The sequence below is a fragment of the Centrocercus urophasianus genome, unplaced genomic scaffold, assembly GCF_019232065.1.
Source record: "Centrocercus urophasianus isolate 14NV4802_14NV808 unplaced genomic scaffold, USGS_Curo_1.0 seq_8, whole genome shotgun sequence".
Taxonomy (NCBI): domain Eukaryota; kingdom Metazoa; phylum Chordata; class Aves; order Galliformes; family Phasianidae; genus Centrocercus; species Centrocercus urophasianus.
The window spans coordinates 661,573-688,133 of NW_024885421.1; the positions used below are offsets into that span (position 1 = coordinate 661,573).

Genomic DNA, 26,561 nt, shown 5'->3' on the forward strand with positions numbered 1-26,561 from the left:
CTTTCTTTTACAGCTAACAACATCCGCTTCCAGAGGGTAAAGGCCTGGTTCTGGCATGTACTAATGTACTATGCGCACTGTATCCAAGAAATGTTTAAGAACGATCTTTAGCCTGAAGACCTTTGTCTTCAGCCTGAAGTCAATGGCTGAGTCCCTAGCCACCCAGTTGGCGAGCTTCTCTACTATCTAGCCACACACTGTTGGCCCCATTGTCCCAGCATCGAAGTAACCAAGTGGCAATAGGCTCATTTGGGTGACGTGAGAAGTCTTTTCTCAGACTTCAAATTTCATTCATTTTCAGAGATGATCAACAATGGTAACAATATCTTGCTCACCTCCTACTCTTTCAGGACTTCTTGTTGCCCTCATAGGTGTTGGTGACCGTGGTCTTACTGAGGGCCCCTCAGGGGCGCTTCTCCTGGATCATGGAGCCACTCCTCTGGACCTCTTTCCTCCTCTTTCTTCTCTTCTAACTGAGTCAAGATTCATTTCATTTTCCATCTTCTTACAGTGGCGACTGACATCAACTGTGGTGCCTCCTGTGGTTGATCAGATTGGTCAGTTCCAATGCTCTCATCCTCCAGCTCAGCTTGGAGCCTGTCTCGTTCGATTATGAGAGTATCTAGCTCAGACTGGAGGGTGTCTTGTTGAGATTGAAGACTGTCGAGTTTGGATTGCAGGGAGTCTCTCAATTCAGAGAGCATCTCTCTCAGATTGGAGGTCTTTTCTCTGGAGCAGGAGACTCTCTCGCTCATTTTGTACTGTTTACCTGAGGCTCTCCCTTTCAATTTCACAAACTCTCTCCCTCTCCAGGATAGTATTGAATAAGGTCCGATGAGCATCAGCCAGACCCCAAATCATTTGTGCCTCCTCAGATTTGCCTGAGCCACAGCATTCCTGTTTCAAATATCTGCTTAAGCTCTCGGGTCTTTCAGGTGTTTAGGAGTAAAGTTCCCTGACACTGAAGATTTCCATCTGTCTAAAGTCTTTCCTGGGCCTCTCCACACTCCCTGCCACTCAGTATTCTCTGGTTTTGGGGAGGACTTTCTCAAAATATAATAAATACTAATACTGAGTGAAATGATGAGCAGTACATTCAGGAGATTAACAATGCGATCAGGTGAGCATTCAGAAACTGCATAAAGGATTCAAAGGAGAGACTGGAAACCTGCTTAAAAATCCCCAGCCCTGTAAAATTAGCAGCTCCCTCTGGAACTGTATGCCACTCTGTACACAGATACCAGGTACATATTTCCACCAGTGTTCTCAATCGATTGTATATACCTATACTTCCATAGAGCAAAGTGGCGAACTTAATTAAGGCCCAGTATGTTTTGAGCATTAAAAAAGAAGAAACAGTGGCATGCAGTCCCTTGAAAGGCAGTTTCAGAAGAGAAAGTTTTTTTTGTTTTGTTTTGCTTTGTTGTGTATTGACAGAAGCAAGATAGCAAGGCTCAGAATTTACAAATATCCTAGAATACTGGCAGTCCGCCTGGGCTTTTCAAGGTCATGTTTTCAGAGAGTACCGGTGAAACATAAACTTTCCCAATGAAGCTCTCCGAGAGCAGAGAGATTCGTTCTAAAAAGCTAAAAAGCAACTGTTGCCCGCATCCTTCACCAAGAATGTCAGTGGTTTACAGGCTGGTTCGGCCCAGTTCTGCGACCAGCAGGGCGGAGGGATCCGTGGATCCATGCCTCCGGAAAAGGGAAACAGGGGACCCCAAAATAATTGAGAACAGCGGCAACGATCTGAGGTGAAACAAACTAATTTACTAAATATGGTATCGGCAAAATATAATGAGAGAGAGAGTGTCTGAAAGGTGGAGAGGCCTCACCACAATGCTGAGGTGAGAAGTGCAGTCCAGTTGAGCCAGTGAAGAAAAGCAGACAGAGAAGAGCAGACAGAGAAACACAGGAGAAGAAGAGCAGGCGAAGATGAGAACATCTGGTGACGTTGCAAGGAGTTATATCTCCTTGCTGACTGCAAAGCCCCCTGGGGAAATGTAGTTCTTCTTCTCCTCCGGCAGGCACCTGGAACTTGAGCATCAGCAGTCAAGCCCCCAGTGCATTACATGATGTTATCGTGTGGAATACTGATAACCAAAAATCATAAAACCATGACACCTTCCCTGGCACATAGGTCATGGTAGCAGGCCTGTAGTTCCCCGGATCCTCCTTACAACCCTTCTTGTAGATGGGATCACACTGGCAAGCCTCCAGTCTTCTGGGACCTCACCAGTCAACAAGGAGCGCTGATAGATAATGGCAAGCGGCTCGGCTCTCACCTCCACCAGTTCCCTCAGCTCTCTGGGTGAATCCCATCCGGCCCCATGGACTTGTGACAGTCCAGCTGGAGTAGTAGGTCTGTGACTGCGTCCTCCCGAATTGCTGGAGGTTCTGTCTGCACCCCAGCCGAGACTACCAGGTCAGAGAGTGGAGCACCCTGAGGATAACTGGTGTGACCTTTAAAGACAGACGTAAAGAAGGCATCCAGAACATCTGCCTTTTCCTTGTCATCACTGGTCACATTCCCAGCCTCCTCCAGTAAAAATGAAGATTCTCCTTAGTACTCCTCTTACCACTGATGTATTTGTAAAAGGCTTTCTTGTTCCTTTTTACCCCAGCGGCCAGGTTGAGTTCAATCTGGGCTTTTGCCTTTCTGACTTTCTCTCTATACATCTTAACAACTTATCTGTACTCTTTTGGAGTCACCTGTCTTTCTTCCACAGGCGGTAGATTCTCTTTTTCTCCCAGAACCTCAAGAATAGCTCCCTGTTCGTCCATGCCGGTCTTCTTCCCCGTTGGCTCATTTTGCAGCGTGGGGACAGCCAGCTCCTGTGCCTTTAAGACTTCCCTCTCACTGCCGGAGTTCCTCCTCTGGCTGCCTCCCATCCCCAGCACCCCCTGCCTGATCCCCACCTGCCCGCAGGTCGAGCTGTCGGATGGCACATCGCACACCATCACAGATGCCTATGCTGGCAAGGAGTACATCATCCAGGTGGCTGCCGAAGACAACGACATCGGCACGTGGAGCGACTGGAGCGTGGCTGTGCATGCCACCCCCTGGACGGAGGAGCCCAAGCACCTCACCACAGAGGTTCAGATCACAGGTGAGACCCTCACCCAGCACAAACACCCTACACTCAGGAGTCCGGGGTGTGGAGACCCCCAGCACTGGGGGTGTGTGGCAGAGGAGGGCACAGCCCTTTACCACGTGCCTTCACGAGCCTGTGGCCCTGTTGCGTGGTTGGAATGGCCCAGGAGGTGCTGACTCAGCACACCTAGCTCTGGCATCTTCCTCACTGGAGTGCTCCAAGTGCCACGACAGGGCTCTGGATTTATTATTATTTGCTGGAGTGCTGCCCCCCACCATCTCCAGCTCTTCCTCTCCTCCACAGCTCCAACCCCGCGCAATGGCTCGGAGCGATGCCAGTTAGAAATAAAAGCCCCCAAGTTAACAAGCCTCTGTTTCTAGGAAAGAGCTGGGACCGTGTCCAAATGCACGTTATCAGCCCTTGGCTTCCCAGAAGGATGGGAGCGTGCCCTGCGCCGGTTCCCCTGACTGGCACCAGCTGTGGGGTGGCTGGGAAGCACTGGGGGACACTCATTGCCAGGCACTCTGGAACCCTCTGGGTCTACTGTTAGAGAACAGAAAGTCCCATAGACCACACTGTCTCCATTCTCATCATCTTCTCCATCCAGCTTGGCCCTAGAGTAGCACCGTTGGGCAGTGTGGGGATGGGATGCCGCCCTACTCCTGTGGGCAACATCCTAGGGGGCCCCAGCTCCTCTCACCACCCACTCTCCCTCCCTGCAGAGACGACGAGCACCAGCACTTCCTCTTTCATGCCGCCCCCCACCACCAAGATCTGCGACAAGGGGGCCGGAGTGGGCAGTGGCGCCGTGGCAGTGTGTTGGACAGCTGGACTGGTCTTGGCTGCCTATGGTGTCCTCTTTATTTAGTGAGTATGCCCCAAATGGGGGCATGAGGGATGGGGTGGGTGCTGGAAGGGCGTGAAGAGCTCAGGGTCTCTTGCATGGTCGGGAAGGAGACGCTGAGCAGCCTGTGGGCGACGGCTGTTGGGTAGGAAGCATTTGGGTTTGCTTGCAGTTCTTTGTCAATAAACCCAACATGGCTGCTTTTCCAAATTGGGTGTTCTGGTGAAGATAGCTGGGCATGGTTTTTCAGACACCTTCTGCAAAGCTTGCAAAGGAGTTGGGCTTCGATGCTCATGTTCAGCAGAGATGGGGCATAAAGGATGTGCCACCCACCAGGAGGCACCAGAAAGTGCACCAAACAGCCTCTCACATACTGAGGCAGAATGTTGAAAGGTGCACACAGTGAGAGTGGGGTTGGTGTCTTCTCACTGGTGACAGGTGACAGGATGAGGGGAAATGGACTCAAGTTGTGCCAGGGGAGGTTTAGGTTGGATATCTGGAAAAAGTTCTTTACAGAAAGGGTTGTTAAGCACTGGAATGGGCTCCCCAGGGAGGTGGTTGAGTCACCTCTGAACGTGTTGAAAAACCACTTGGATGGGTTTAGTGGTTGGTTATTTGGATTGCATGGTTAGGTCAAGATCTTTTCCAACCTGAGCAATTCTATGAATTCTATATATAACCATGCTTCTGACATAAGTCTCTTTCCAGGAAAAAGTGCAAATGCTGTTGAGCTGTTGGCTGTTTTCTGTTGAGCAAAGATACTACAAGGAAGGCAGTATCTGTGTCCACTGTTCAGGAAAATGCAACTGAGGCTGTAAAATTCTAAAATCCAGTTTATCATTCACAGGTGGGAATGATGTACACTGAGGACAAATACTTCAAAAGAAGCAGCCCAGTCCTTAAAGAACAGGCTGATGTTTTTTAGCAACAGTGATATTTATTTGCTATAGACCTGGAATTTCTTGGGTGTTCTCAGACAAAGCTCTGCCAGGTTCCCTGCTCAGGCATCTGCATCCCCTTGGGAGCAAAGCATTCTTCATGCACGTCAGGCACACAAAGAGATGAAGTCTATTGGCTCCAAGAGGCATAGAAAGAGTTATAAAATTATGCAGAAGAGACAGCTGCACAGCCCTCAACAGGACTCCAGCCTGCAGTTCTGCAGGAGGTATTAGAAGCTGATCTGATGGCTCCCTCTGGCTGTAGGCTCTGTGAGTGAATCTGAAGAAAATGCATTCTGCAGCTTCTCCATTCCTGCAAACATCAAAAGAGCTTGGTAATCGTTTCTTTTCCACATCTGCAAAAATTCTGCTGCACACATTGGAGTTTTGGGTCAATGCAGAAACAAGGAGTTGGTACTGATCTGGTTATCACCCAGAGATTCTTAGGAAACAGAGGAGCTAGTGAATCCTCATTTCAAGCCAGTCTAAGCAATAGCTTTGGGAATACATTTGGGTTGTGAAAAGGCAGAGGGGCTCAGCTCTTTCCTTTTGTGTTCTAGATGGGGTGGGGGAGACGCTGATTATTATCCCCTTTCCAACAGTCATTACACCAGAGCTGGACACTGCATCCAGATTTAAGCTCCTTGGTACTCTCCTGAGTAATCAGGAGAGAGTTCTGCAGGGACTTCTGAGACATTGGGGCTGGAATTAATGCCATGTGAGGAGAGACTGGAGGAGTCGGGCTTGTTCAGCTTTGAAAAGGGATAGTTCTGGAGGACGTAAGAGGATCCCCTAACAGCTGTGAGGAGATTATTAAGAAGATGGAGTCAGGCTTTTAACGGAGATGCACAGCAGGAGGAACAGGTTAACTTTGAGGGTTTTCCCATGTCTCCCACTGGGAGAGGGGTCCAGAGATGTTGTGGGATTTCTGACCTTGGAGGTTTTCAAGACCCAGGTGTGCAAAATGCTGAGCAGCCTGGTTTGATGCCATCACTGCCACTGCTTTGTGAAGGTTGGACTAGAGACCTCCTGAGGCCCTCTCCAGCCTGAATGGGTTTGTGAATCTATTAAAGGAGTGGAAATCATAGAATCGCAGAATCACAAAGTTGGAAAGGACCTACAAGATCATCTAGTCCAACCGTTCACCCATCACCATTACTACCACAAGCTACTAAACCACATCTTGTAGCTCCTCATCCAGACACCTCATGAACACTGCCAGAGACAGTGACTCCACCACCTCCCCGGGCAAAGAATAAGAAGCAAGAGAAGTCAGTAGCTGTAAATGGTTTCAACACAAAGGACCCTGAAAGATGAATGAGGAAAAGCTGGAGAAAATGACTGCTGGGGTGCCTGCTCTGCCCCCAGTACTTGGTCTGAGTCAGGGGGAAAGCTAATTGTAGAAAGGGCCTACCAGAGTACAGGGCTCTGGGACTGGTAAAGATAAGAGGGACGCACAGCCTAGGATGTCAGAAACACTCAGATAAATCTCAGCATTTCCTTCTAGATTTGGCCTAATCCCATTTTCTTCTGCCAGTTCCAAAGGAAACAGGAAATTAACAGAGCTGTTGGGAAAAACATCTGTAAATGCTTTGGGCTGGCACAGACATGAGCCATGGGAAAGGCTGTGAGGAAGGTGCTGCTGCCAGGTCTGGATGTGCTGACAAAGCATGCATGGGAAGGCCACCAAGCACCTCAGCCACCTTATGGAGAAACCCCCTCATCTGCAGCCAATACTGCCTCATTCCACAGCCCTCAGGAGCAGTTCCTGGTCCTTCTCACCCCTGTGCATTTTGCTCAGCTCTGGCTGGTCTGGCTTGGAAGCATGTGAAAGAGCATGTATGCAATTTTTCAGTGCACACAGTGACATTCTGACAGTTGTCACTGCAGCCAGAGTTTTACTCCAGGAGGACATAGCCACTCGAGGGCTTCTGTGATAATAAATCAGGAGGTGCCAGTGTGAGGGAATTTTTCTGAAACAAAACAAGGACACTAGTTTTGTGGTGGAGGTGCCAAGAGACTGGCAGCTGCATCTCTGGAACACCAGAAAGGAAAGGAACAATCTGTATGGTCACTGCAGTTTCCCTCTGCTCAACAAACACTGCCACTACATCACAAAGTTGAGAAATCAAGTGTATGCTCTCCCTTTGCTCCTTTTATCTTCTCTTGCACCTCATCCGTGGGCAGTTATTCACCCCAAAAGTTTCTCTGTCTCATCATGTTTCTGAGATTTTCTGGGATGCTTTTGCCCTCCTAAGCAGAAACATTCATCCTCTCGTCATGTTTGAATATGAGGACATTGTGGGTGCTACAGGTCCCTTGGCTCTCCTGATCTGTATGGGGTTCCCAGTGATCCTCTGGCAATTCTTCTGGCTGAAAAGTCCCTGCTTTAATGACACCTGCATTTCAATAATTTGTTTATTTTCCCAAGCACCAGCAGAAGAAAATTGAAAGTATTTTTCCTATTTTTCTCCTCACTTGTGCTCCTCATTGAAAGTAATTAAAGAATTTGTCTCAACATCTCTCCTCTGCAGGTCTCATCAGTGTTCCTGGTTTAACTGACTTTGGGTTTTGGGGTCAACATGTCCTGTTTGCATTATCAACGCAAGCCTGAGGTTGTCGTGGTTGGGAGGCCACACTGTGCTGGGAAAGGGATGGATGGGATTTACTGTAGCCAAGGTGCTCAGATTGGACAGCCAGCAGGCTTGCACCCAGGCCTTTCAAACCACTGCTTTCAGGGCTGTTGCTGACCTTGCTCACTCTATGTCCTGCCAAAAGCCAGCTGTGCTTAGCTGAGCTTTGTGCTTTGCTGCAGTATGAGCGTTGCACTCAGCCTTCAAAACCACGTGCTGGCAGGGAAGTTGCTGGCACAGCTGCAGTAATGCCAAATGTCTGCAGCCGTATAAGCCTGCTGATAAATCCCCCTGCTTGTGCTATGCTGATAGTGGGGTGGGTGAGGGGGCTTGTGGCAGGGGAAGGAGAGGACAGATCGTTGTGTGCAGTGTGCCTGGAGCTGAAGCAAGTTTGGTCAGGTCTTTTTGCTGCACAATACATGGGCTGTGTTCTCTGCTCATTCCCCAGTGTTGACACATCTGGCAGGAGCCACTCTGTGTTCCCAAGTCTCATGAGCACCAGGGCAGTTGCAGCCTCCTGCCATCCTCTTGCAGGCAAACCATCCTGGAAAATGTCTTCCTTGCCCCAGTAGCAGCCATACTATCAGAAGCCTTCCCACCATGCTTGGGGAGAATATCACATTTCAGCCACAATCCCCTCATAGAGGAGCATCTGTGTTCTCTCTCAGCTCCTCCTCACAGCCACCCATTAAGTGGGGACTTGATGCTGAATTTCTGGGAGGGGTCACGTTTGTCAACTGTCCATCACACGCTGCAGTCAACCAGGGCCCCCTTCTGTCCTAGTGCAACCGGCTGCAAGCTGCTTCCTTAATATGGGAACAAACATGGGGCTGCAGATGGGCTGGGGGTTCAAAGCGATCCCTCAAGAGGGAGGATGACCTGTTTACTTTGACAGGGCTTGCTTAGTGGGTGGCTGTGGAAACCTCAGCGCACGGCTTTACGGATGTGTTGTGGCTTATCTGTCATGTTGGCCTGGAGTCTCATGGCTGTGCGAGATTGAAGACTGTAAAATCTGGAGTCAGTCTGCTTGTGCACAGTTCTGGTCAACAACTATTGCTTGCAGCTGAGGACATGAGGGTCTAGTGGGAATGATTTTGAGCTTGCTTCTCCTTGGGCTGGCCACGCAGCCTGACTCTGCAAGCCTTCTGTGGGGACAAGGGACAATGGGATCCAGCCTCTCTGCTGGGATGCATCATGGACCTTTTGTCACCCTTGCTGCCCCTACGAACTTCCCCCTCGAGGGTCCTGTGTCCAGTGGTCCTGAGTTTTGCAGTGTCACTAAGCCACTAAGTGACTGGAAATGGCTGGGATGTGCTAGAACTGAGCTTTCCTGGGAATTCCCTGCATGGATGCCATAGATTTGTTAGTCCTTGTGCTGTTGTGCAGGACTGCTGTCTGTAAAAGCTGTTTGCAGAAGTAGTCTGGAGCTGTTTGCAAACCTTCCAGGCTGGGTCTTTGCCTTAATCTTTGTGATTAGCTTAAATGGAACACAGCAGCTGGGCAGCTGGGAAGCCTGGGAAGTGGGACAAACACATTTGAAATCCAAAGCTTCCCAGAAGTTGCATTATATTGAGTTCAGTACTGAGAGACTGGAAGGACAGCTTTTTATGTGGATATCCTCTGAGCAGAAGAAGGGAGTGGGTTTGAGTGGAAGCTTGTGGTGTGCATATTCCAGCAACCAGGGCCAGGCAGGAGAGCTATGCGGTGAGGATGAAGGAAGGTGTGGGTGCCATATTTTCTCTTGGTTCTTGTTCCACCAGGCCTCTTCTAACACTGAGTTCAAGGCTGGAGAAACCACTGGTCTTCCCAGATGTAGCCCTTTGCAAACCACAGATAACAGCAAGATGGCTGTGAGGATGAGGACGCATCGGGTGTTTGCATGGAGACCCACGAGGGGTGCAACTGATCCACTCTGTGTGCCAGGAACTTGGTGTAGCTCCAGCTGCATATCCCCACCTACAGCTTTCTGCACCCTGCTCTTCCCAGGCAGCTTGGGGCCAGCTCACTGGGACCTCTCTTGCACAAGGAATGATTCATGCCTGGGACTTGCCCTTATCACCGTGCTTGGGGATGCATCTCCCATTGAACCTGGGAGCTCCCAATGGGTTTAGGAAGAGTGACAACCACACAAATTAATTCAGTCTGTAAACCTTTGCTGCAGGGCAACCAGGGGTCACTGCTCCTCCTGAGCACACAGGGAAGCCTGTGGCAGTGGGGGGTGAATGGACACTGCACATAGCTCTGGGGAAGTCCTTGAAGGGAGATTTGGGTCTGCAATCTCCAATGAGTGTCACTCACCCCAAGGAAAGATCTTCTGATGTCCCATGTCATTAACTTAGTGTATATAAAGTGCCTCTTCCAGCAAAGTGTGCTGAGCCCAAGAAGCAGCCAATTCTCAGGACAGCGGGGATTTCCAAAAGATTTAGTAAAAAATGTTATAATATTTGACAAGGGTACAGGGATGAACAAGAAAGACGGTGCACGTGTCTGGTGGACCACTTAGTAAATAGCACATCCCCATGCTGGAGAACGTAATAAAGTATTTTTCAATAAGACAGTGTTTTTTCCCGAAATCTCTATTTGACTAAGGAGTTTGCAAGGCAGATAACATCAAGTGGGAATGGAGAGCAACTTGACCTCCAAGGGCTGTTTGGATGTTTAGAGTTCTCCTTATCTTTGCAGTGCTATAGCCAAAGTGGCTGTGTGTGATCCTGGCTGGATGCAGAGCTCAGGCTCGGCAGCAGAAGTTGTACTTACTCTTTTAATTCTCCGTGACAGAAGAGGAACTGTGAACTTCTTCAGGTTCCAAAAGAGCTATCCAGGCAACTAAGTCAAATCTGATGATTGGAAGGTTGAGTTTCTCCCAGGCTGAGGCTGCTTACATGACAGTTTGGTGGTCCTGGTTTCCTGTGGCTCCCAGGAAAAGGAGCACACAGCAAAGACAAAGAGAGCAGGAGCATCGTTGGAAATTTCAACACTAAAATGGTACAATGAGACTGTTGTTTTGCAATGCTGGCAACTCTCAGAGAGACCTTTGGGACTGGAGCAGAGCCCTGCACAGATGGGAATTAGGGCCATGGCCCTTGTGGTCTTCCTGGGGGTGCAAAATCCCCCTCCTAATTGCAAACGCAGTCAATTACTGTTGGGATATGTGGGGCACGATCTGGTCTGAATCTAATCTGGGCTGCCCCAGAGCTGCCCCAGATGTCCTCCAGACATCTGCAACAATCAGAGTCTGCTCTGCTGCCAAGAGTTTGGGATAGAACCCTCTGGAAGAGGCAGGAATGGAACCTTTGTACCACAGTATACTACAAGCAGGAGCTGGACCTCCAGAGCTGGACTGCAAGGATCCCTGGGTACGTGCAGAACCACTCTGCAGCACAGACTCTGGAGGCAGATCTGCTCTGAGTGCATGGGAATGCCAACTCTAGCAGTGTCTGTGTTCCACAATGACCCTGCTTGTGCTAGAATCATCTTAAGGTCTCCATCGCTCTCTGCAAAGGAGAAAGGCTACAATGAACCGTTCTCTAATGAGAGGGAGATGGAAAGAGATAACTGCCAGAGCACAGGGAAAAACAAGATTTGGAGCTGGGGCTCTGCTTGATGCACCCCAGCCGGCCAGTGAGTCCTTCGGCTCAGCGGGTGGCTGCAGGCAGTGTTCAATGGTCTGGAAGCAGTGTGGGGCTGGAAATTCCCTTTGGGGCTGGGGATCAGGCAGCACGGCTGTTTACAGTGAGGGAGCAGCAGGGAAGACTTACAGGGCCAGGCACCGAGAGACCTCCCGGCAGCATCCGCCTGCCAAAGCTTTGGAGACACGTCACGTGGATGGAGACAAGACTGACCAACTTGTTGGGTTAGAGGAGCTCTGAGGGTGTTTCTTGTTTTCTAGGGTATTATTTGTGGAAACCGGGTGCTGTAAACATGGGAGAGGTCAACACTGCAATCATTGTGTGGAATAAACTGTTGGCCATGGCCAACCACAGTGATGGAGAATTACTTGCAGGTCTTTCGTTTCTTTTCAAGCTCTGCAGCTTTGAGCCAGAATTTGTGTCTGACAAGTGCCGCTGTAGAAGAAATTCGGTGGAACACAAAGTATTTGGGTGCCTGTAAAGGCTGCATACCAATCTGCTGCACTATAGACACCTATTATATCTTCCCAGTGCCATAAAGGGAGATTCTGTCTTGGTTACACCATATTATCTCTTTAATAATCTTTTTATGGGTCCTTCTTCATCCTTTTCTCAATACCTTATCCTTTTTCCTTCTGAAAGGCTGACACCAGAATGGACTGTGTCAGCAGCAGTCAGATGTGCCTGTGCATGGACGTACATCACTTTTAAAGCTCAGAGTGTGATTCCTTGGCAGTAGTGCCAGCCATGAGTTTTGTAAGCACAGATTATTTTTTTTTTTTTGGCTGCTGAAACTGTTGAAATTGAGCACTCTGGTAGACTGGAGGACTGTCTGTATTATGCTTACACAAGAGTGGCTGGCCTGATTGATCACATCTCTGAGCTCAGTCAGTGATAGTTCCTGGCCTGAGATCAGACAGGACAAACATACCCATTTCTTCTGTCCTTCATGTTTATCAAAATAAAGCTCCCTAGCTATGGCCTTTCAGTCTCAGCAGCACTCCAGCTGTTCCCAGTGCAAAGCAGCTGGACGATTCTCCTAGAGCTAAGATGGGTGCTACCACTGCAAGGTCCTGGGGGGCTTTGGCAGGAAGATGCTTCCAGGAGGTCTCTTGGCACCTGGCTCTGTAGCTCTTCCCTGCTGCTCCCTCACTGTAGCCATCGTGCCAGATCCCCAGCCCCAAAGGGGTTTTCCATCCCCCCACTGCTCCTGGCCTATTGGACACTGTCTGCAGCCACCCGCTGAACCGAGGGGCTCGGATGCTCACCGGCTGGATGGAGCATCTCAAGCAGAGTCCCAGCTCCACACAGTGTTTACCCCACGCTCTTCCCCTTTGCCTCCTTTGGAGACCAATTCGGAGGCCAAGCCATATGGCCAGTCCCATCTTCCCAGATCTTTGGTGTATCTGAGTTAATTTCACCTCTGTACATGTCTGCAAGGAAGTTGATCTTCATCACGTGATTGGTGCAGAGTACCCTTGATGTTGCTCCTGGCTGCCAGAATGACTCTCAAGTCACTGCTTGTGCCTTAAAGCACTGTCTCATTATTGATCCAGCTGCTGTTGGTTTTTGATGGCTTCACTGCTCTGCTTGTATTAGTCCTAATGACTAGTCATGTTTAGAATTTGAACTCATAACTTCTTCCTATTGCTTAATTGTATCTGGGCAGAAGAGACCTGTGCACTGTGGAGCAGGGCTCTCTGAGCAGCCCCAAACATTTCCTCTCTATCCAACAGCTGTTTTCTCTCCATGCAATTTCTGGGAAGAGTTCAGGCACCATTCAGAGGCTGGTACTGGCTCTGTCTGTCTAAAGGCACTCATGGTACACAAAGCTACCATTCCACCAGCCCGTGCCCAATGCAAAGCTTGACATCTCCTCATTCCATGGACTTCAATCCTGTCTTTTGGCTTTTTCCGTTTGCTTTTCCTACTGTTGGGTTGCTGCTTCCTTGTTTGATGCTGAGCTGTGAGCAGAGCTGAAGCACATCCAGTTCCCAGCTTACTTGATGCTCTAACATCTTCTACTAACCCTCCATAGCCTTCTTGGTTTTTTGCTTCATTTCCCTTCGGCAGCCTTTAATTTCTTTTCCCCCCCTCCTGCCAAGCTTGCTGCATTTGCCAGATCCTGTCTGCTATATGCAGTTGGATACATTCTCTCTGGCCAAGCCCTTTGGGGCTAAATTCATGCCAGGGGCAGCACAGGGCTGCTTGGCAGATGCTAGGTGTCAGCAGCACGGCTCTGCCTGCTTTCAAACTCAACATCCCACATCCCTCAGCATAAAGCCATGAAGTGGAGAAGGAGTCGCTTCCTTTCTGACAACACTCAGCTGTCTCTTTTCCCAGCAGTTTCCCTAAGTCTCTTTGAATTCAAGCTATGCAGGCTGCACTGGGACGGTGCTTCTGTGTGTCCTTGCTCACAGCCCAACCCAAACCTTTCTGACTGCCTGGCTCGGCTCTCACATGCCTGGTCCATTGCCTGAGGGATTTACGACTTGTTACCTCTCTGTTTTCCACAACAGCTGGACTAGTACCAGCAATTCCCACTACCTTCTATTTACACTGCAGGGAGGGAAACAGCAGGGATTCTGAATCAAGCCTTGCCATGGTGCTTGATGGGAGAGGAGCTGAACCAATGCTTGGTGACAGGGCTGAGGACCAAGTGAGAGGGTCACTCATTTTGGAGGGCTATGAAAACACAAATTGCCCCACTCTTCCATGCAGCACTCACTTCTTTCTCACCAAGAGCAGGAGCATCTCACTGTGTCCCATCCCTAACACAAACCTTGCCACTCTAAGGATGTCTCCACTGTGCCACAGAGGGACCAGCATCACCCCTTCCAGCACAAGCTGAGTGTGCTGGTGCCACAGTGACAAATGTACAAGCTCACACCAGCCTGAGCCCAGAAGATGCCATGTACTGGGCTGTGCATGGCCAAGAGGGTGAGAGCATTTTTTTCTGATTGGAAGGGGTAACAAAAGCCAGAGCCAGCCCAGCCCCTTGCTTTTGGATCAGGGGGGTAGTGCTATGGGCAGCGCTGCACCACACAGAGGATGGAGAAGATCTTGCCACGCTGATCACTCACGCAGGTTTCTCTCACCACTATCAGTACCATTTCACTCCATGCACATTTTTCTGCACATTTTTTCTGTGCATTTTTTAATCCGCTCCCAGAGCTGTTTAACACGTCCATGGCCATATGGGTGAGTAAAGGGTTAACTCCTAGCATGACTCTCAGCTGGGAAAATGCCTTTCTTTGGGATCAGAGGGTCTGGGGTACACGGCGCACAACACTCTCTCTGCCCAAAGACACCAAAGCCCTGCAGTTCAGCACCCGTTTATGGGGAGGAGAGTCCCGGGTTGTGCTTCCCAGCACGCTGTGCTCACTCCGCTCTTCCCATCAGCCCTGCTGCACGCCGAGGATAGGGAGGCAGCTGCCGCGTGTGCCGCTGGCTTCCAGCAATTCTTTTCCCGCTTCCTAAGGATGCCATGAAGCACGTTTCTATACGGTGCGGGCTGGCAGGCGGCCCTCTCCCCTTCCCAGTGATAGGGGCTTTCCAGGCTGGGCTCAGCGAGGTGCCTCAGTGGCTTTCTCCTGGGAATCGGGGGCTCTGCGGGAAGGAATTTGCTGGTCAGCGGGTTGAGTGAAGCTGAACGACCCTATTCCTGTTAGCAGAGACTTTAATTTGGATGCAGCATCCAAAAGGATTTGGAAATTCCCACCCCCCAGCTTGGGTCTCCTGGATGCCCTTAGTCCATGCATGCAGCTGAGAAGTCTCTGTGGCTGGTCCTGAGTGAGCTGAGGAGCAGACCCCACTGTCCTGTCGTGCACAGGGTGCTCGGAGCAGAGCTGGGGTAGCAGAGGAGCTCTGTGGCCTCTCCTGACGTGTGGGAATGAGATGCCAAACTGCAATGCAGCAAGCTGGGGAAGCAATTCATAAGCAAACCCCAGGCTCTGGCACTGGGGTGAGGGGTGCATACAGGGCATTTGAGATGAAGATCTGAGCAAGTTGCCTGCAAGCTGCTGGGATGATTTCAGTCTTGGAAAAGTCTTGCAAGCAAGGTGGCTGTGGTCTCTGACTGTTTTTGCCTATAGGTCCTGTGGGTCACTGTAATCTCTCCTCTTCCTGCAGTCTGGGATAAATGGCTTGAGTTGCCCAAACCTGTGGCACTGCAGCATCAAGGGGTATTTTCCAGCACTGCAGAAAGGCATCCTGTCTGGTTGTATTCTTCTCCCTGTAGCTATCTCTACCGCTGTTCCTGAGCTCTGGTGGCTGCAGGAACCCAAATTGGTGAGCAATTGGTTAATGGGGGTACAATGCAAGAAACTGTGCCTGTCCAGAGCAGAGCAGTGCTGCTCCTGGAGTCTGCTGGTGTTGGAGAGCCCTAAAAAACCTTTCTTCTATCTCCCAAAATTTAGATCTGCCTCATGACTCCCTGCAGACAGGGATGCTCATCCCTATCTCCCTGCCAGAAATGCCTTGCTTTCTCCTGGATGTGAGGGATAGAAGATAGAGGAGAGCACATAAGGTGAAGGAGGATTTTGGAAAGGGAGGCAGGAGTGGAAGTGGGCACAGATCCCCTGCCCAGGTTACGTGTGGCTCTGCACATTGCCTAGCCTGTGCCCAGAGCAAGAGCATGCTGCTGGGTACCCCTGCCCTGAGCTTGTGCACCTCCAAAACAACTATCCTGGGAGTAATGGAGTGAGGGTCCACTCAGCTGTTTTCTTTCTGATACAAATTTCAGTGACCAGAAAATTGCTAACAGTGATGCCTGCAAAGGAAGCACATGCCCTGACCTTGCTCAGCAGCTCAGGCCATGTTTGGGGCTGGCCAGAGGATGCTACTACAGTGTCTTGAAAACAAGAAAGCAAGGGACTTTCCAGGAGCAGCCAGACCTGGGACCAGGCATGGAATCCAGTAGGGCTCTGTGCAGTTTCTCAAAGCTCTCCTGGGGTAATTCACTTATTGTAGGGGCAAGCAGTGGCATCTCTCTCCTCCCTTCGCATCACTCACCTTGACATCGTATGGGTACCAAGACAAGCCTAATCAGGGTGGATGGCAGGGAGGGAGAAAGAAGGAAGAGTGATCTTGGCTCTCCAGCACATGGATCTGTGGTGGGACAGAGGCACTCTGACTATCCCAGATGTGCAACGCCAGGGCATTCCCCCTGGTGCTCATAGATGCCACTGATACTTTGGGGTTGGAGTGACATCCGATGGCATGTGGGGATCTACACTGCCAGGCACTCTGGAGAGATGCACCCACAGGCAATCTGCTGCTGCCCATGGACCATTGCCCCTTCTGTGTGGAGAGCTCAGGCATCTTATCAGTGCTTTGCTCTCTGCTGGGACTTTGTTCTCCCCTTGGGTTACTCATTGCCATCGATGATTGATAATGAGGATCTTTATCAGGAACTGCTTTAAACTTCTGGGGCTTCACTAGCAGCACACTGGGGCTCAGGCAGCAGGACTGAGGGAGGAACTCAGACTCCTCCTTACAACTGGAGAACCTATGAGGGCTCTGGGGACACAATCAACATGGTCAGCAGAAAGGATGGAGGCCAGGCTGGGTCAGGAGGGTCTGTGATAGGGGGAGGGTGATAAAGGAGCTCCTTGCTGGTGGTGGCTGCCCAGGGGGCTGAAGGGACCCAGCTCTTCTCAGAGGGACCCTGGGTCTGGGTGAGAAGAAGCAGTACAGGATGCACCCAGGGAAATTCCAATTAAACAGAGGGAAAATGTTTTCAACATGAGAACATTTTGAGTGTTGGAACAGGTTGCCCAGACTGTTGTGAAATCTTCATCCTTAGTCGTGAAATCTTGATCCTCCGTCTCTTCCAGTCTGTGGCATGGTGACCGAGCCCTTCCTTTGGGTTTTGCCACTGCAGTTGAGCTCCCTCAGAATCACTTCTTGCCAGATCCGTGCCCAGCATGTCCTGCTGAAGAGCTCACCGTCTCCTACCTGACGGACAGTGCCTTGGGCTTCAAGAGAATCTCACCAGCCATTTCCCTCATCTGGTTGAGTTCCCTGCTCAGCCCCAGGTCCCCACAATAAGGTGACACAGAGAGGGTGCAGACACTCTGGATCTTCATGTATGCAGAGAGGGAGCAAGATGTACTATCTCCCCCAGCCCCATTTGCACCATGGACCCTGCACATCCCAATAGTAGAGATGCACTCAAGAGTTTTGGGGGGCTCCCAGAGTAGCTTCGGAGAAGAGCTGAGAGAGCTCGTATGTGGACGTTCAGCTCCTCCTACATCAGGAGAATGTCTTGTCTTGGAAGCAAAGCACAGGCTGGGGAATCAGAAGATTCCCTCCTTGGTTTTCCTGATGACTTGGCCACCTGCCAGGGTCACTGCCTGGGGAGCCAGCAGGCAAGCAGTAGCAGCTGGGAGCAGGCAGCGGCAGGTTGTGGGATGGGGTAGGAAACAGGAGCCCAGAAATTACCTGGACGTGCCGGGGGCTGTGTCTCCGGTGTGCCCCCCGCGTGGCACCCTGTGCTGTGCTGGGCAGCCAGGAACAAGACAGAACTGGTCCGTAAAGGGGGGCTCACTGCTTACGGGAAACTTCCACCCTCCATCTCCTCCATCACAGCCTCTAGTGGGCTGACTGCCAGGGGGACTGAAAACGAAAGCAAAGCGACTGCAGATAAATTGGAGCAGCCGAAGCTCAGGACAGCAGTGTGTGTCCTGCTGCTCAGCATCGCGAGGCTCAGCACCCACCATGGCCCTGCGCGTCCTGCTGCCTCTGCTCCTGCTGGCTGCTTCTCTCCTGCTCCACCAGGCTGAAGGTGAGGGCTGTAGGGAATGTGGGGCAGGAGTCAGGATTAGGGTTAGGGCTCTGCATAGAGTGCAGTGGCCCTGAGAGCAAAGGGTGGTGGTGTGGTGCAGGTGGGTGTTTGGGTGTCTGGGTGGGGTGGCAGCACCCCAAGCTTGGGGGCAAAGCAGGAAAAAGAGCCCATTCCTGCTTTGCCCCCAGCAGCAGTGCAGGGGTGGCACTGTGTGTCACATATCGCTGCAGTGGGGCACTGGGAAGCAGGGTTCCCATCCTTATTTTGGTGCCCCAACATCATTCCCCTGCATTGCTCAGGGGAAGAGATAGAAGCAGTTGGATGGAAGGAAGGTGTTTTTAGTTTGCATTTAGTTTTCCCAGCTCTAATTTCTTAGGAATAGGCGATAAATTGTATGAATCTCTCTTACGTTGAGATGTTTTGCCCATGACTGTAGTAGGTAAATGGCCATGCCGTTCTTAGCCCATGAGCCTTTGTTCATCCTGTTCTCTCCCCCTGTTCTTTTACGGAGCACTGTGTTGGAGCTGACCTGCCCATCAGTGTGAAACAATCACAGCATCACTCCCGAGGAACAATGACTCACATTGTGCTTCCCTGGGGTGCGAAGGTGCCTTGGCTCAATGGGGCACCAAAATCTCACATGCCCCCTCTGTCCCCCAGGTGTGGACAATCCGGCCTCAGACTGCTGCCTGAAGACCAGCCAGAAGACCATCCCCATCAAGCTGGTGAAGACCTACAGCATCCAGGGCCCTGAGTCAGGATGCGTGCTGCGTGCTGTTGTGTAAGTACTCCACTGTGGTCTGAGCCCTCCCTCCCTGTGTGCTCCTTCTTATTCAGCAGCAAACCCATCTGCCCATACTCCCAGGTTCACCACCAAGAAGAACATGAAAATCTGCTCCTCTCCTACCGACCCCACTGTCCAGAAGCTGATCAAGAGCCTGGACAACAGAAGAAAAAACCCTTCCCAGCGCAAACCCAAGAGGCAGAAGAAGAAGCAGGTCTAAGCAAGGCCTGAAGAGGTAGGTGAGGGGCAGACTGGGAGGGAGGGGATCACAAGCTGGAGAAGGGATGGCAATGATGCTGTCCCGCATCCCAAATTCACCCCCTCAGCAGCCTGGGGATGAAGCTGGTGGCAGAAATGCTTGGGGACACTGCCCCACAGCCACAGGTTGGGGTGTGCTGAGACACTCAATCTCTCCTTGCCCTCTTCCCTAGGACAAGAACTTTCCCCACTGACCACCGACCAGCAATGGACACCTGCAGCACACTCACCTTCCAGCGTGGGGCAAGAGGGGACTGTGCTCTGCCCCATGTCCTCCACCCCTCTGTTGGCACCCCCTTTCCCCAGCAGGGAGCTGAGCCCCAGCAGTGAGCACCTTCACCATGGTGGGGGGGTTCCTGCAAGGCACCTGGTGGGACGGCAGCTTCATTTGGGGATATTATACATTTGTATTTATATTAAAGACTCTGCTTTACACAGTTGCACCTGGAGGGCTCTGCTTGCTGCTTCACAGAGCACCATTTATGCTGCAGACTGGCTTTTCTGGAAGATGGCTCTTATTTTTATACCAAATAAATGATGGCTGCAGTTCATTCCCCTCTAGCCCACTTGCTCTTTTCCAGCTTCCAAGCAGTGCCCAGGGCCAGGGTGCTGCATCTCACAACACCCATGGTGGCTGAGAGCAGCATGGGGACTGCAGGTTCTGCTATACTGTTGGGCTGGAGCTTACCTTTAGCTTCAAGTTGTTGCAGTATCACAGTAGGAAGATAGGTTTTTTTCCAAATATCCTTTGATTTTTTTCAATCCTTTTTTTTTTAGATATAAAATTGCAATGAGGTCAGAGCAAACTTCTCATTTTAGTGCGATTTTACCGCTTTGTCCTCACTCGTTTTTGCTGTATTCAGAGATTGAGTCATTATTAAGCAAAGTGCTTTGCTTTCAGGAGCGATAAAAGAAACTCTCTTAGGCTTTCTTCTCCAAAACGAAATGTGTGCATGGTGGAAATAGTGCACAGAAGAAGGCTATGCAGGTGCAGCAATAGAAGAATCTGCAGAATTCATTGCAAATACAATAGTGAGCAGCTCTATCAAACCCTGAGCACACTGAAAAGTGAGGCTGCAAGCAGGTGGGTGGATAGATCCCCTGACTGCAGTCTCCCCACTGTGCTGAGGAACAATGGAAAGGCTCTGTAAAAGCCACAGTGCTGTTTGCTTTTGGCCTTCAGACGTGGACTTCAGTCAGTAAGGGTCTATTAAGCTGTATGATTACAGTAATAGGATTTGTGGGGCTTAAAAATTTCAGCATAGGAAGTGTGCTGGCTGGCGAACACTTGTAGCTGAGTGCTTCTATTGAGTGCATTTATATGGCTGATTGCTTTATCTGGTGAGCGTTGAGGTGTATTCTTTTAAGACTGTAAAGAAACTGTGAAGAACCCGATACCGACCCTGGGCACTGAGCTGGCCCTGTGCCACAGTGCGGCTGTCCGGGCTCCAGGCAGGATGCAAGGCAATAAAACATATCTTTCAAACACAAACACAATCCTTCTGGCTCTCATGACCGTCTTTGGGGAGAGTGGGAAGGGTGGGGAAGACAGGTTAGGGTGAAAGGGCTGCACCGCACATCATCCCCACAGCCATGACTTCGTCTCAGAGCCGTGCTCCTGTGCTCTCTGGGATGTTAGAGGAGTTATTAATGGGGCTGTGACTTGCTCTGGTCATACGGGAGTGCATGCACAGGCATCCGGCCGGGGCTGACGTGAGTCTGCAAGCCATCCTCACTGCAAAACACTGTTACAGAGGAAAACAGGGTGAAAAGAACGTAGCAGAAACCTCAGGTGGGAGCAGACAAAAAAACTGCTGTCATGCATGGCAGGTGCAATAGCACCAGAGAACACTCCAATTATACTCTCTGAGCGACAGGCTGGAGGAACAGCGCTGGGCTGGGGGGATTTCCAGGAGCTGGGCCACCCTGGAGCAGACAGGATTAGGTGACAAGCAGAAAGTAGCCAAGCAAGAGAGAATCCACAACATGCAGCCAAAAGAAGGAAAGTCCTGAGTGTGAGCCAAATGATCTGCTCAGCAATTACCCGGTACAGATGAGGCTCCTGGCAGCACAGCATGCTGGGCTGGGATGCTGGGCTGAGCTTCAGTGATGCTCACCTGGGGACACATGCACAGGGTTGGTCCCTCCATGCTGTACTGATGACAACACATGGGAGCATGCACACTGCAGCTCTGCAGATTGGTGCTTACAGGGCTACACGGGTGCTAGAAGGGCGGTGATCTCCAAAACTGTGGTGTGTAGACACGTGCCCTGCAGGAGAGTGGTTTCCTCTGGACCTTGTTTCCCTCAGTGGTGGAACTAGGGGAGGAACTGTGGGTTATTAAGTGAGAGATATGCTCATGGAGAGCCAGCATTTCCAACCACATCATCCCCCTGGGCTCTGTCCTCCTGCTTCAGCATGGAGATGGAGAAGAGGATGGTGGGCAACGGGGCTCCCACTCTCCCCAGTGTCAGCCACTTAGGAACTGGCACAGAACTGCCTTCCTGTTAGCCAAGACCTCAAGACCCTCTTTGCTCTTTTCTGGCCAAAGTCAAGTGCTCACTGTTTTTTCCTTAATTCCATTTTGACCTACAATTGACTACATTGACTACATTCTCTCAGCTGGAGGAGATCCCAAGGAGATCCTGGGTGCCACGCTGCAGTGGGACTGAGATGCTGTGGGAGACATGGAAGCCTCCCATGTCAGAAGCTTGTAGTAGAGGCATGGAAATCAAAACAGCTGTGATGCAGTCTCACATTTCTCAATGAGGTGAATGCAGCCAGGCCAGATCCTGCCACGGGGGCTGGCTGTGTCTGAGCTTGCTGGAATTCCCCTTTTGCCCTTTCTAGCTCCTTGGCTTGGAGATGGAGAGCAGAGCACTGCACAACACCCTGGTAAGAGGGGGTCTCAGGGAGGACAGCAGCATGGCTTGTGCCTCCTGAACAGAGCCCAGTGATGTATAACAATAGGTTGGATTTCCTACGGGAGCCCCCTCTCTCCCTCATGCGTTGTTCCCACTTTCATTAAGAAATTCTTCCTCAGGAGTGAGCGCGAATCACACCAGAGTGGGGGGGATGGTCGCTTGGATGTGCTTTGTGGCTAACCACATTCTTCTTAGAAATCTCACTGACCCCAACAGAGGGGGAAACTCATCGCATCCCCTTTTCCCAACGTGGAAAGCCCCTTTCCTCAGTCTCTCATGGTCCTCCTGGGGAGCAGAAGTGACTCCAGCAGCCATGCTTTCACCCACTTGGCACTGGGAAAGCTCCATGTCACATGCAGGAAAGCAGAGCCTCAGTATTTCTCAGGGGCTGAGGGCTGCTGGAGGTGTTGCAGGAGTTATTCTCCCCCCAGCCCCCAGGATGCACTGCCACACCTTTTGCTCATGGCCTGTCCTTTGCCATGAGGACAGGGCCCCCAGAAGTGCCAGGAGGAGAGATCCCAAAGGAGGGGACCTCCAGCACTCCCTGCTGATCCTGCACCATCCTCCTCGCCACAGGATCTCTGCCAGCATCAAGGGAGAATGAGTGGATATCAGGTCCCAGCACCAGACTGCATCCACATGGGACTGATGAATGATGTTAATCCTCTGCTGCCTAAATTCCTCTTCCACCCACCAAGATTTCTTTGCAGTTAATAAGCTTGGAGAGTGCTGAAAGTGGGAGGGTCTGACTGCAGCTATGCTTGCACATCCTGTTTGCACTGCTCCTTCTGCCTGCCAGCTTCCTCCTGTCCCCTCCGGCAGTACTGACATGCTGGGCACGGGCACAGCTGGAGGAAAGGCTCTCCTGATGGAAAGCACAGTGCCGTGCACAAGGTGGCACCAGCAGCCAGCCACACAGGGATGAGGCACTTTGGCAGGTGGCATGGCTGGAGCTTCCTCTTCCTATCCCGGACTACGGAAGGAGCAGATCGCTATCTCCTACTGCTGAGAGGAGCAGAGGGATCTCCTGTCCCCAAGGAGACCTTTGTCCCTGTGTTGCAGTCTCCACCGAGGTGCAAGGAAGGGCTGAAGCTGAAGCAATGGAGAGGGTGCAGGGGTGGAGATTTCAATCCAAGACTTGACTATCCTTGTGGAGAAATATTTTTCCTGATATTAATGGGCATTTCCCTGAGTGCAGCTGGTGCTTCTCTCCCTATCTCCAGTTCCCTCCAAGAGGACCCTGGCTCTACACCTCTCCAAATGCCTGTGGGGCAGGAGTGAGATCCTTTCCACTGTCCCTTCCACAGGCTGCATGCCCCACACCACGCACCAGGGCTGGAGCAGGCTGGCTGAGGGTGGTGGTGTTGGTGGCACTGTCCTGACGGTGACCTCAAGGAGGGACAGCCTCTGTCTCTTCTCTGCTCTGAAGGTTTGCAGCAGGAGTGTGCTCTTTGCTCCTGGTGATGCCTGCACGAGCAGTGAGTGCTGGCAGCCAAGCCTCCGTAGGGGATTTCTGCCCATGTGCTGAGAGTATACACTTGCAGAAAGATATGCAGCTGTCTTTGGCCATGAGCCCATTTGCTCCAGGGACACCTGGAAACCACACTGTCTTTTGGCATGTACGCTCAGCCAGGCTCCATCCACCAGCGCTGCACAGACTCTCCAAGTTCAGGCAGTTCTGAATGTGTCTGGTGTGCTGGCAATGGGGAGGGCATGGAGGTGGAGGGGCAGCCAGGCTCCTGCAAACAAGTTGGAAGCTTTAAAGGCAGCCAAGCAGCTTCAATACACACTCATCTCTGGGGGATGAGCCCCATCCAGTGGGGATGTCCCAGAGAGGTCCTGGAGGAGGGAGTGGGAAATGCACGGGATGAGATCCCATAAGTGTTTTCCCAGGGACCAGGGGTGAGGATCTTGACCGAAGCCCACATGCCCTGGGAGAGCACTTGGCTGTGGGGAGGCTGAGCAGCTGGCTGCAAGGAAAGCTGACGGGATGTTCGGGAACTGCACAAAGATCAAAATGCTGCCTGCTGTGATTTCCCACCCGTCTTCACCAAAAGAAAGTGAAAGCCACGGGCTGGGACAGATAAATAGGCAGTGGAGAGCACAGCAACAGATCGCAGCAAGCTGTGCAGAGCTCACCTCTCCTGCCCGGAGCACCACCGTCTGCAGCCCCTCCTCTGCCTGACTCAGTGACACAATGCAGCGGATGCATCTTCTTTGCCTTAGTCTCCTGGTGCAGAGATGTATCCTGAATGGTAAGAAGGAAGCTTTACGGGTGCTTTTCTTGCAGAAGGGCTAGGAGCCAACTTCTTGTTTGCTTTTGTATTTGCAGAAGTAATACAGGGATTCACTGCTGGGGCTTTGCAGCAGCCCTCTTGAATGCTCTGCTGGTAACCCGTCCCAGAGAGACTCTGCACTGCCCAAAGTCCGCAAAGGATCCTACACAGAAAACTGTGCTGGGAACAGTGGCGGAGCATTCCTGCCCCCCTGTGCCCTAGCCCAGCCTGTGCACACTTGATCTGCGTGCTTCCTTTCACCCCCGTGCTTCCTTTTTCCTTTGCCTAAGCAGTCCCTAGCACAACAGGGGAACACCCCTGGCACTTGGAGCACTGGTCTGGGGACAGGGGAGGGCTCTAGGCATGCAGGGTTGCCCCCACCAAGCGGTCGTCTTCCTGCCCCACTCCACGGCCCCACTGTCCACGGAGCCCAGGAGCGACCTCAATAACACGTATGCTGTTCCTCCTCCAGTGTACGCTGGCAACAACGTCCTCGACTGCTGCCTGCGGACCAGCGAGAAGCCCATCCCCCGGCGGATAGTGCAGGACTACCGGATGCAGCTGGTGCAGGATGGCTGCGACATCCCTGCCACCGTGTAAGAGCCCTAGTTCCATGATGGGTGAGGGATGGAGCAAGCAGGAGGCAGGGAGGGAGGCGCAGCAGGGTGAAGGAGGGGTGAGATGGGTTTGGGGAACAGGGAAGGATGCCAAAGAGAAGGAAAGGACATGCAGAGGCTCAGACAGAGCAGGACAAACCTGCTGGGAGGTGAAAATCTGGGGAAAATGTGGAGGAAAGTCATCATAAAGGAGGCGTGGAGGAGGATGGTGATGGAGGCAGTGGGTGAGAACTCAAGCTGTGGAGGAACATCTTCAGAACATCTCTTTCTTTTCCCCTGTGGACCTGGCAGGTTCATCACCGCGAGGGGAAAGCGGCTCTGTGCCCCACCCCAAGCTCCGTGGGTGCTGCACCTCCGAGAGAAGCTGGACGCTAGATCTGCTGGGAAGGTGGGAGCTGGGCCACGCTTCAGGCATGCACTGGGGAATGGGAACAGCGTGGGGATGGGTTGGATCTGCCCCCAAACAGCTTATCCCAGTCCTAGCGGGACTGATGGATGCCACAGCAAATGGCACTGGCAACAAAGCAGAGACCCCTGCTTCTGGCATCTGGCAATGTGCACCTCCGTGGGGAAGGTTTGGGATGAGGTTTGTGGGTGCTTTGCAAGCTCTCTTCTTGCCCAGAGAGGTGGTGGATGCCAGTCTCTGGAGACAGTCAAGGTCAGGCTCTGCCCATAGTCCTGGTAACCACTTCAAGCTGCAGGGAAGGGGCACTGGGAAGGCTCCTGCCTTAGATCCACACTCATCCCAGCTGGGTTTTTCTCTTTCCTAGGTCCCAAATCAAGGCAATTAAGCTATGCAGAAACATGTGCCCAGCCCGAGCACCCAGAGCAGCGCTGACTCCCAGCTGTGACTCTGAAGCTTGTGAAGCCATGAAACCTACCCTGCTTGTATGCCCTGCTGTTGTGCACAGGACCAGCCCTCCTTGGGACTGGTGTCAGTGTGCAGTGCTGGGCACAGCACTTCTGTTCTTTCTTCTCCTTTCTGCCACTGTTGTGACTGAGAAATGTGCATCTGCCCAAGCCATGGGCTGCTTGACAGGAGTCTCGGCCTCAAGGGTTCTCAGCATCACCCCTGCCACTACTGAGGCTGAGGAATTGATTTGATCTGCAGATGAGTTTGTTGGGATCTCAGCCTTCCTGTGGTCTCATTTCCATCACTGGTCTGTTCCCTTAGGTTTCCAACATCAGCCTCAAGCCTGAGCCCTTCTGTATCCCTGGGAAGGGCTGCTCAGTAAAGACTGTACAGGGATGAATGGGAGAGATGGGGATGTCCATTGCCACCATGCTGATTCCATGTTGTTCTCAGGGAACTGGTGGTACAGTTTCTCTCTTGAGCCCTCACTCCCTTGCAGCTTTCTCTCAGTTCACTTTCCTGACAGGTGGAGTGGAGTCAGGGCTGGCATCTGGAACAGGCAAAGGTGCACTGGGGGAGATGTCCCATCCTGGCACTGCTGGGTGCTGTGGAACAACTGGTGTCTACTTGGCCATGGCTTGGCCTGCAGGATGCGAGTGGTGATGGGTATCACTCAGGGTTATTGCCATCCTTCTCGGTCCCTAAGCCTGCCACCATCATCAAAGATTGCTCTTGGCAATGATGCAGGAGCAGTATTCACAACGTGTTCAGGTATTTGCTGCTAGTTCTCTTCAGTGCAATAATTACAGCATTTAGCTGCTTCCTTCCTTCCTTTCTTCTTAAAAAAAAAAAAAAAAAGCTGTGATTTTGTTAAATAAAAAGAAAAGCCTATGAGTTGTTGGCTTGCCTTGTGTTTGAGCCC

General features: G+C 51.5%; 2 protein-coding genes across 3 annotated transcripts; both read left to right on the forward strand.

The window, feature by feature from the left end:
* The first annotated feature begins 17,800 nt into the window (after positions 1-17,800).
* Positions 17,801-20,460, forward strand: CCL21 (C-C motif chemokine ligand 21). The gene is made up of 4 exons (XM_042838415.1): positions 17,801-17,926; positions 18,587-18,707; positions 18,792-18,945; positions 19,142-20,460. The coding sequence occupies exons 1-3, from the start codon at positions 17,860-17,862 to the stop codon at positions 18,928-18,930; spliced, it is 327 nt and encodes a 108-aa protein (XP_042694349.1). The 5' UTR covers positions 17,801-17,859; the 3' UTR covers positions 18,931-18,945; positions 19,142-20,460.
* A 3,462-nt stretch (positions 20,461-23,922) lies between these two features.
* On the forward strand, positions 23,923-26,522 carry LOC122171077 (C-C motif chemokine 19-like). 2 transcript variants are annotated; one of them, XM_042838413.1, is made up of 4 exons: positions 23,923-24,148; positions 24,226-24,765; positions 25,078-25,174; positions 25,557-26,522. In XM_042838413.1, the coding sequence occupies exons 2-4, from the start codon at positions 24,533-24,535 to the stop codon at positions 25,575-25,577; spliced, it is 351 nt and encodes a 116-aa protein (XP_042694347.1). In that variant the 5' UTR covers positions 23,923-24,148; positions 24,226-24,532; the 3' UTR covers positions 25,578-26,522. The 2 variants fall into 2 exon arrangements, with proteins under 2 accessions (XP_042694347.1, XP_042694348.1); XM_042838414.1 differs by having other exon boundaries at positions 23,955-24,148; positions 24,642-24,765.
* Positions 26,523-26,561: the final 39 nt, after the last annotated feature.

Excerpts from the sequence above, each read along its gene's own strand:
- CCL21 (XM_042838415.1), top strand. The coding sequence starts at position 17,860 with ATGGCCCTGCGCGTCCTGCTGCCTCTGCTCCTGCTGGCTGCTTCTCTC. Across the intron at positions 17,927-18,586 it reads CCTGCTCCACCAGGCTGAAG|GTGTGGACAATCCGGCCTCA; the intron begins GTGAGGGCTGTA and ends TCTGTCCCCCAG. Across the intron at positions 18,708-18,791 it reads TGCGTGCTGCGTGCTGTTGT|GTTCACCACCAAGAAGAACA; the intron begins GTAAGTACTCCA and ends CCATACTCCCAG.
- LOC122171077 (XM_042838413.1), top strand. The coding sequence starts at position 24,533 with ATGCAGGGTTGCCCCCACCAAGCGGTCGTCTTCCTGCCCCACTCCACG. Across the intron at positions 24,766-25,077 it reads TGCGACATCCCTGCCACCGT|GTTCATCACCGCGAGGGGAA; the intron begins GTAAGAGCCCTA and ends TGGACCTGGCAG. Across the intron at positions 25,175-25,556 it reads ACGCTAGATCTGCTGGGAAG|GTCCCAAATCAAGGCAATTA; the intron begins GTGGGAGCTGGG and ends TCTCTTTCCTAG.